This window comes from Condylostylus longicornis, unplaced genomic scaffold (assembly GCF_029603195.1).
Source record: "Condylostylus longicornis isolate FDR11 unplaced genomic scaffold, ASM2960319v2 ptg000179l, whole genome shotgun sequence".
NCBI classification, from domain to species: Eukaryota; Metazoa; Arthropoda; class Insecta; order Diptera; family Dolichopodidae; genus Condylostylus; species Condylostylus longicornis.
This window is the reverse complement of record NW_026578147.1, coordinates 297,509-308,172: the sequence shown is the minus strand read 5'-3', so window position 1 is coordinate 308,172 and position 10,664 is coordinate 297,509. Positions and strand designations below refer to the sequence as shown.

Sequence of the window (10,664 nt, the reverse complement as noted above, 5' to 3'; positions counted from 1 at the left end):
GAAGAAAAACATAATTTTAATACAATACAAGTGTCCAAAAGCAATCGGGAAATGCAATCATTAATCATGAGTGCAACTAAACATTGTATCATAAATTGGCTGAGCCTCGGTAGCATTGAAATAACTTTTATGGTGTACACCATTTAATTAAATTCCATGTACCAATTGTTGCACCAATAATTTATCATGTACCTTGTTCAACATCTATCATGTACCTTGATTGGTGTCTTCGACTTTTGTTGATAATATAATTTACAGTTATTACCTCATTGGTTTCACGAAAATAATTTTCAGTTACAAAAAAAAATTTTTACAATAATTTTCTATCGAAAATGCCTGATAACTTAATTTTTGTTGAAATTAATTTCAATTTTTGATAAAATCTTTACACTTCCATTTTTTATTTTATATATTTTACCAATTTAAAAATCATTGAAGCTCAATGTTTGGTTGTACATAATATACAAATATCTTTTATATGAACAAATAATTCATGTTAAGCAACATGATATTATAATTTTTTTCAAACATGAAAATTTCAAAGAAATTTATTCCGTTCCTAAATGTAATCCTACAATTTAACTGCACAATTGAAAATATATGTTTTACATAAAACTATTATTTTTGTCTTACAACTAAATTTCATATTAACTATTTTCTTCTTTCCAAATAAATAAATTTTTTATTGAACTGATGCTAGATTTGAAATACATGTACTACAATCTTAAATCTATCGCGCATTAAAATTCCATTAAATCGTAGTCTTTAAATCTTAATCTAAAATGAATGTTGGACTTTGACGAGAAGTTGATGCAATTGGTTGATAATGATATCCTTCACGATTTTTTATTGATTTTCTATTTTGTGTTAAATTCGTCGACGCTGCTGTTTTGTTATAACTTTGACCAGGAGATTTAACTAGAAATAAATGTAAACAAACAATTTGTAAAACAATTCAACTAATAAATTCTGAATTTTTATGGTAATTAGATATAGAAAAAGTGAGATGAACAATTAATAATGCTTGAATTAAATTTTTCGATAATTTATTATTGTAATAATTTATGTACAGTTTACTTACAACTAAATTTACTTTAAGAAAAAAAAAATTTCACATAATTTTTCAGTAATTTCCAAAAAATTTTGAAAAAATGTGCCTATTACTTTCATTTTGTCTGTTTATCCGCCGGTCCTTCGGTTTACCCAACTATTTATAAAGCTCAATGTAAGTAGATCTTAGCAAATGCCCACTAGAATCCATTTCATAATCCCCTTCGTCCCTTAATTATAGAACTTCAAAGTGATAATGCAAGTTTTTTACAAAATACTCTGTCGAAATCAAAAACTTTTAGTAAATTCTGTAACGCAGTACTGTCAAAAATTATTTGTTTTAACAAAAAACACACAATCTGCGACACACAAAAAACACAAAATCTGCGAAAGCTTTCTTGATTTTGTTATGTCAAGAGTAAAGCTCCAAAAAATCATCTTTGGGATGCTATATACTTTTGCAATGTTTACTAAATTTTTTTCAGTCAAAACAGCAAATCCAGAAGTTATTCAAAAGTTAAAGTTATTTCCAGCGTTTTATTTAAAGAGGAGAAATATTTAACAAAATTACAAAAGAAATATCTAGAAAATTATAGAGATTTTCATAAACACAATACTGCAAAACAATAGTGTGATACATACACAACAGTTGTATAAAAACTTTTGCTATTTTGAACATGCAATATTATGTTCACGAGCAAAAATTGTCGTTAACAAAAAAAACTTTGTTTATTTTGGGCCAATTAGTGGAAAATTCTATTTTAGGAAAAATAAAAATTAAGAAAAACAAAAAAAGAAAACTGAAACAAAAAGAAATTTTGTTATTTTCAAGTTCAATAATTAACAATTAAAAATGTAAAACCAAACTGCAAAAACTAGTAAAAAAAATGTACAACTGATTTAACTGCGCTAACCATGATAATTTAGATATTTTTGTGATAGGTTAACAATGTTTATGAACAAACTTGATTAGCAACATTTGTTTATGTACACAAATATAGCGCAGTTTTCGCTATATATCGCGATATACTGTGTTTATGAAAAGGCCTTATGTGTACTACCAAAAACTTAGATGGAATAATGCAAAGTGAAAACATTAATAAAAAACAAAATTATAAAGAAATTTCTTAAGAGGAGAATCATGCAAAACAAAATAAGTAAAACGTAAAAGACTATGAATTTGTGGAAATTTTAAGGGAAGTTCCATGTTCGTTTCTTATGTCTTATACAGGGTGATTCGCATAAGGTAGCAAATAATTTCTGGGATGATTTTTTGATAAATTTCAAGCGATTCAATCAATCGTATTGTTGGGTGCATATATGATCGTTTTCGAGTTGCAGTTCGTTCAAAAAAGCAGATATCAGGCTTTTTATGCATATAAATAAATGCTTATTCTTAAATAAACTTCGACATCATGCAACATAGAGAAGCCATCGGGGGCTTGTTTTACAGGTATTTGATTGCTCTTTATTCGGTCTTACAATTAGATTTTAATGATAGTTTTGGATTGAATGCTCGTCAATGTCAGAATTTTTGTTTTTATTTTTTTTAAAACTCGAAATTTTTCGAAAATTTATGTTATTCTTTTTTTTGTTTTCGATGCGCTACAATAAGAACTTAAAGTTACGCCATATAAAACAAATAAGGCTTAACAAATATGTTTAAAACACATGCATAGTTTACACACTTTATACTAGTTCATACATTTTCATATTATGAATTATTTAAAATGTTAAAAATTAGATAGGTTTAGATGAAAATATCTAAACTCGTTTTTTTTAGTGGAAATTGTTACGAAAATACAGAAAGGATAACAAATGTTGAAATCAATGTATGTACATATATATTTTGTAAAATCAGACACAAGCCCATTAGTGGATATCACTCACTTCAACTACCTTGGCAGTCAAAAAATTCTTTACTGAAAATTACGATATGTTTTCTTAATATAAACATTTTTTTAGGTATATGAAAAGAAAACTCCCTTCTATTCCAAATTAAATACTTTTATTTTTGCTAATATATTTCGTGTGCTACTTGCACACACTTCATCAAAGTTGATTTTCTTCTAACTAAGACAAACATTTAAATTAAACTCTATTAAAGTTAGAAATGTTATACCTGACTTGACCTAATTTTATACCGATTGTACCCAATCTGATGTTCTTTTCAACAGTATATCTAAAAAATGTATGACTAAAAATGTATGACTCCTCAATTTTGGAGTAAATTAGATATACATTATACATGTGAGAAAGATCTTAAATTCTTCCTAGAAGTTTGTTAAAGTATTAGAATAAAAAAAATGCAAATTCCTTTCTTCGGGAATAGATAGGAAATGAACATTTTTTTTAGTATATGTTATAGCTAATGGCTTTATATCTAACAAGTCCCAATACTCAATTTTTTTTACGAAATGTTACGAATTTTTGGCCTCGTTGTTGGTTTTTTCTTTAAATGCCACTGATCGTGTCATATTTTTTATTATTTATTTCTTTTTTTTTACGTAAAAAAGAGATTAATATTTTAAAAAATCTCAGGATATTATACACATTTTTTAAAAAGCTTCCCATTTAAATTCTATTGCACGAAAAAGAAAGAAAGGTAGGAGGAAAGAAAAAATGAAAAAAAATTTCAAATTCATATTTCAGTATGGTTTCAAATGTTAATGAGGAATGATGTATGATTTTTTATGCACATTTTGTATTTCCCAATAAGGTAAGTTGAGTAGTGTCGGCTAACAAAAATGTTATTGAAAGTAATATAGGTTGACACATTTCAACAATTTGAATTATCTCATTTCGATTATTCATACGTCACTTATAAAATTGTTTCAAATAATTTCAGTTAGTTTTTAAATTATTAAAAATAAATATGTATGTACCTACTTCCAATAAATTTTTTTTTAAATAATTATTTTAAAACTATTTCAAACATGTTATATTGAGTGCTTCTAAAATTTTGCTGTGCTCTTTTTTCATATTTTATTAGCAGGTAAACAAGAGCAATCTATTTATAAAATGTCAATGCATGTGTATGTATGACCTATCTTAATTCTAAACGGAAAGAATTTTAAAATACCTGAACAAAAATTTTAAAATACCTGTTATTTTACAGTCGGAATTTTCGAGTCATTTGGTAAAATACCATTTATTTCAAAAATAGAAAAATATTCAAATCCGGTCATAAAAATATATGATTGTTTTTTCCAAACATTTTAAATATTTTTTTTTCTTAGGTAATTGATATAAATGATAGTAAGTTTTTAATATTTTTTCAAATAAAAATAGAGGTAAAATTTTGAAGTTTATATAAAATTTGTATTTAACAAATAATATTTGATTGTATTTTAGATATTATTTTCTAATTCCCTCTTCAAATTTTTTCTTTACTATGTATTTATATCAATATTTAAGAATTATCTTTCATTAATTATATTTTCAACTTGACACCACAGGTACTTCCCATATCTTGCGTTAACTTACCCTATGAGAAAAAAAAGCTGTTCACTTAAAAATAATGAAATGCTTTCAATAACAAATAAAACGTTGAAGGCGAAGGTCGAGTTTGTTGTTTTTCCGCTTTTTTTTAAATTTTAAAATAATTATCAATGAAAATATTAATATATTTTTTTGATTTTTCAAATATATGTTCTAAATTTTACCTGCTTTATAATAAGTGTGAATTTATTTTAATATTTCTTCTCAAAAAATAGCCACTTCGATTTAAAAAAGGCCATATAAAATAAGGTGTGCTTTCAAGTTTCTCTCTGAGCATTGGGACTTGTTAGATATAAAGACATTATTATAGCTTATTATATATAACAATAATTATATAATAATTACAAATCTTTATTTCAATCCTTATTCAATAGAAAATCATAAACCTAAATATATGTATAAAATATTCAAAAAATATTTCAAAAGTTATAAATATATGTAAAAATATTCAAAAGTTATTAAAAAAATTTAATACAAACTAAAATTTTAAAAAATTATTTTATAATATAATGTAAGAAAGAAATATTTATAAAATTGTTCTATTGCTAAAAGAACAAGTGGAGAACGATTAAATGATACATAAAATATGAAAACAAATTACAAATTAAACTGATTGCTGTGAAATATAAAGAAAAAAAAAAACGAATTAAATAACAATTTATAATAAAAATAATTAACAATATGTATTAAAATTAAAAAGCAAAAAAAAAAAGAAACCAAATTCAACATCCTTTAGATGCACAAAAAGAAAAATTGGACAGCAAGAGTTAAACAACAAAAAAAAAGAAAGCCACGATTCATTTCAAAACCGTAAAAATAATTTGAAAAAAAAAAAATGTTAAGAAACCATTTTCAATAAATTTTCAACGTCAGTGGAGCTTAAATTCTGTAGCCAAACTTTCATCTTCCAAAGAAAAATTGACAGTGGCCTGATGGTTTATTAATAATGATAAACTGCTAAGAATTACAACAAGACGCCTTAAATTATTCCTAAAACTATAAGCATCGGAATCTCTCATATTAAGATAACCACATCTAAGGAAAAAAACAATTTAGAGGTTATAACTACACAAACTTTTCAATGGGAGTATACGGTTTTCCAAAAACAGCTCAAAACTTGGGGCTGAGCGAGATACTTTATGAATCAGTCTCACTGCACCCTTCTGACACACCTGCAGTTTGTTAAAGTATGACCCGCCCCGGCAGACGATTTCATACTGGAATTTCCAGAATGAAAAATTGCATATTAAACCATAGAAGTGATATTATACGAACTATATAAGCTGACGTGATACAAATGCCTATGAACAATGTTAAAATAACCTCTTAAATAGAAGGTGTGAGCAGACCAATTGAATTGAGAGTCAATGACCAGGCCAAGATATTTGAAAGTATCTGCTTTCTCGATTTTAAAACAATCAATACACAAGATTGAAAAACGGGACAATCGTTAGAAATACACTAAGCAGAGTGAAAAATAAGGTTGTAATCAAAAGCTTAGAAAGATTCGATTAGAATTACATGATCGACAATATCAAAAGCCTAATTATATCTACATATAAACCCGAGCAATAAAGACAAAAACCTCATAAACCTGGGACAAAAACTAAGTAAGGCATCCTCAGTTGGTCTGCCCTGCAAAAATCCAAATTGGTAATCGCCAAATAAATTAAACCTATTCAAAAACGAAAAAATTTTAGCCTTCATAATCTTTTAAAAATTTTTAAAAAGACAGGAAAAATGGAAATTGGCCCATAGTTATTAGCAACAGTAGGATCACCTTTTTTGCATAGCGGCGAGACTGAAGCCTCTTTAAGCAAACAGGGTACAAACCACCAAGAACACATTTGTTGAATAAGAACATCAACAATATGAAATGAAATATTTTTTAAAATCACATTTGAAATCCTATACATATCTACTCATTTTGAATTATTCAAAAATTCGATTTGATTTAATATTTCAACAGGCGTAATCTACGAATATAAAAAGTTATCAGAACAGTAAATGTCATCAATAACTGATCGAGATGAAGGAAAATTTAGGTTTGGAAAGCTATCCAAATTATTCGATGTATTAGGAAAATACATATGAAATGAAACGGTGAGTAATTACAGAATCATCAGTAACTAAACAATCGTCAACATTAATTTATGTCCTTACGAAAAGGAAACTTGTTCAGAATATTTCAATCAAATTCTAATTCTTTTTAGCACTTTTCTAAAAATTTTTTGTATAAAAGTGCTTATTAGTTTCACTCTGTCCGTCCGTCCATCCGTCCATGGACACTTTTTTTTACAAAACTTCTACACCCTTGAAGATAGAAAGCTGAAATTTAATACGTACATAGATCTTTACTAGAAACTTATTTCCGTAGAACAAACTTTTTACCTATCTCCCCCCTCTAGAAGTTATACCCGCCCTAAAAGCCTAAAAATGGTCTTTCTTAACTATTTATTGCAATGAAACCATAAGCATTTTTCAAATTTTGCAAACGCAGAAAGGCAGCGGCTTGCTTCCTTTAGTTAAACTTTAGAAAAACAAAATGACCGCTCAAATTTACCGTTATCTAAAGCCTTTTTTTCCAAAGTTTTGATGTCGTTTTTCTTCTAGACTCCAGCCTGTAGATGCCTGAAATTTTAGGGGCTTTTAGACATTAACAAAATGTTCATTTCGTTAGAAGAGAATTTTTTTCCACCTCCATCCCCTCAAGTTATCGCCTCTTGAAATTTGTAAAACTGAATTTTTGACGGTTTATATTTCCGAAACCGCAAGCTGTTTCAAATTTCTATAAACGCAAAAAGCTAACGATAAATTTCATGACATTAAAAAATATAATTATTTTTCTTAACTCACACAATTAACCCTTAAAATCGAGCATTATGTTGACCCCCCTGTATATTAATTTTTGCTTTATATCAAAGACTGCATAAATCGTTCATCCTAAATATATGCAATCCTAGAAATAATTTTATATATGAATGAAAATAATTTTAATAGTGTGATAATTTTCACTTGTTGAAGGGAAAAGTGCTACAATACAAACCATTGGTTTGACCCAACTTTATTAGAGTTTAGAAATAAAGGGTCCATTCCGCAATGCAAGAGATGCAAGAGGTTCGTTCATACACATACAGATTTTTCCTAAAGGGGACTAAATGTGTTAAATGTGCTGGTAATCATATGACGGCAGAATGTAATAAGAAGGACAATTTTCAGGCCAGATGTGCAAACTGCAACGAAGCACACCCTGCTAATTACCGAGGATGTTTAATGGCTAAGGAATTACAAAAAAGGAGAATGAAAAGGAATCGACCTAAACGGGTTCTGGGTAGACAATGGACCCCAAGAACAGTTAACTTCTTTATATCAAATAAAATTAAAAATACATACTCACAAGTGGCTTCCAAAATGGCAGAAAGTTGTATAGGTAAAGGATCTAAGAAAGGCATGAATAATAAAGAAATTTACGTAGTAAAAAGAATTGACGAAATCTTAATCAAACTAACAACTATGGAGAATAGATACACTAACAATTTCTGAAAAATGTCAGTAAATAAAATACGAATTGGTACGTGGAACGCTAATGGCGTTCTAAGTAGAAATCATGAATTGGGAGTTTTTCTTAGAACTAGAATCGATGTATGTTTGTTGTTGCTATGATCCAACTCTGATGTATAGACGTATAGATGCTATAGGACAACTTAGCCTGGTAACCATTCAACAGTGGTATTTTAATCAAGGAAACCATACAGCACAATGAGGAATCCAAAATAGAGGAAGTTCGACTTGTTATGGTTAAAATTAAGTCAAGCAAGCAAAACTTCAATGTTGGTTCAGTTTATTGTCCACCAGGATGTAACATATTAAAGGATATTTTAAGCATCTGCTATACGCGGGGCTAAATAGACTGGGAGGTGACCATAATGCCAAACTTTTGCATTGAGGCACTAGATTGACCTCAGCTAGAGGTAGAGAACTAAGGAAAGCCATTCTGAAGTTGGAATATTCCTATCATTTTGCTGACAGTCCGACTTATTGGCCTACTGACGCTAACAAAGTCCCGGATCTTATTGACTTTTTTATATCTAAAAGGATTTCAGCAAATTTTTTGAACTTGGAAGATGATTTTCATTGATAAGAAAATAGCTAGCAAACGGAGCGCACCCATTTTAATCAACAAAACCGCAGATAGGCTTTAGACGTGATATTATTACACATATAAATCTTAATGTTGAACTGCAGACTAGCGACCACCTAAATTTTGAAGTGGAAAGTTTTATCAAATTGATACAGAAAGCCGCCTGGAAAAATACAAGATTCTCTGAAGCTAATTAAGCTTGAATTAATAACATTGTAATTTGTGGAGTTACTTAATCATATTTATCTGACAGGTTTTTCCGAATCAAACTGGACGACGGGTACTCTACACTTCGGGAAATTAAGGCTGGTGTGATCCAAGGCAGTATTCTGGGTCCTTTATTATATGTGCTTTATACAAGCGATTTATTACTTTGATAAAGCAATATTTGCAGTGGGATCAAATGTTGAAATCGATAAAATTACAGGAAACAAGTAACAATGTAAGTAAATGGACAAATACGTGGAAAATAAGCCCAAATGATAGTAAATCTGTGTGTCTGAATTTCAAAAACAAAAATTTAGTAAACTCATCACCATTGAATTTTGCTAAAGTATCAATCCAAAACACAGCGAAATACCTAGGTATGATTTTAGATGTCAACCTCTGATGGAAAAAACATAGAATTAGAAAACAAATATAGAGAAAACTATTGGCGGATGGGTGCACCCATCTCTTCTTTCGAAGATTTTTAACACCTGATTTAAAAAAACAAAACGCCTTTTAATTTTAGCTAAAAGTGAATCAGGCAACCATGGCTTCAGTTTCTTTAAATTTATTTAGTAGCGTAGATTTGGAAGACGAGCACAAATTAATATGTTTCCCTTGTTATATGTCTTAAATTTGCTTAAAAAGTAAAGAATTCATTAATAAAAATAATACAATTGAATTTATGTAATCTGTAAAAGCAATAAAAATAGTGCTAAAAACAGAATAAAAATATTCGCTGACAGGAATTTTATCTAACTAAATTTACAAGCTAAATTATTTCTAAAAAACAAAAAGCTCCACTTTAAGCATAACCGTTATTACATTTGGCTTTAAATTCATAATTTGAAATTAGAAAATCCAAACTTCACTCTGAAAAATAATATCTGACACCTTCGGTAGAGTAATAAAATACGCTAAAATTGAATCCAAGTTTTTCATCAAGCTACATCCTTGATGTATAATACAAAAAATTTGATGTGGTCAGCACATAACCGACCGCAATGTGTATTGTATAGTTAAATGAAAGTGTTACAGAATATTATAAAAATGTCTGTTAAATACTTCTTTTAGGACATTAGTAAGCTTATAGTTAACATACCTAGAAAAATGTAAATTTGGCTCTTAGTAGAGTTTCGCTTTGTGGTACCCGAATTCCCTGAAATGCTCGCCAGTTAGTTTCGCTAACAACCAGAACTCAAATATCAAATTTCAAGAAATTCCATCAATTCGTTAAGTAGATATGGTGAAAAATGTAAAATCGGCCCACAGATCAGTTTTCGAGCCCTGATCTTTCCAAAAAATTTACATGTTCATTGTTTTAATGCGAGGAATTCACATATTAAATTTCAATGAAATCGGTTGATTATTTCTCTTTATATACACAAAAGAGTATGTTTGGCCCGTAGTAAACGTCTAGTTGCCGATGCCTGATCTTTCCAAAAAATTTATATGTTCATTGTTTTAGTACGAGGAATTCATATATTAAATTTTAATGAAATCGGCTGATTATTTCTCTTTATATACACAAAAATGTATATTTGGCCCGTAGTAAACGTGCAGTTGTTGATGCCTGATTTGTTCCAAAACATAGGAGTTTTCGCGGACGGTTGACCTGAGCTTATATATAAAATTTCAAGTAAATCGGTTGAATATTTTCTTCAAAATGTTCAAAAATGTAAAACAGGCCCGCTAAAAAGTACAGTTTCCGAGGCCTGATATATACCAAAAGTTGATCAATCCGTGCCATGGTGGAAATAAACTT

At 28.6% G+C, this 10,664-nt stretch overlaps 1 protein-coding gene across 9 annotated transcripts in view; it reads right to left on the bottom strand.

Annotated features, from left to right (window-relative positions):
• Positions 1-409: 409 nt before the first annotated feature.
• LOC129616310 (uncharacterized) overlaps positions 410-10,664 on the bottom strand; it is a 48,869-nt gene continuing 38,614 nt past the window's right edge. For 4 of the 9 annotated variants that reach the window (XM_055531907.1, XM_055531909.1, XM_055531910.1 and 1 more), the window contains one exon: positions 413-918. In XM_055531907.1, the coding sequence (XP_055387882.1) occupies positions 773-918 (146 nt within the window). In that variant the 3' untranslated portion in view covers positions 413-772. Of the gene's footprint in view, positions 919-991; positions 1,330-5,042; positions 5,168-10,664 lie in introns of those variants that run through there. The other 5 variants (XM_055531915.1, XM_055531911.1, XM_055531913.1 and 2 more) reach the window with 5 other exon arrangements.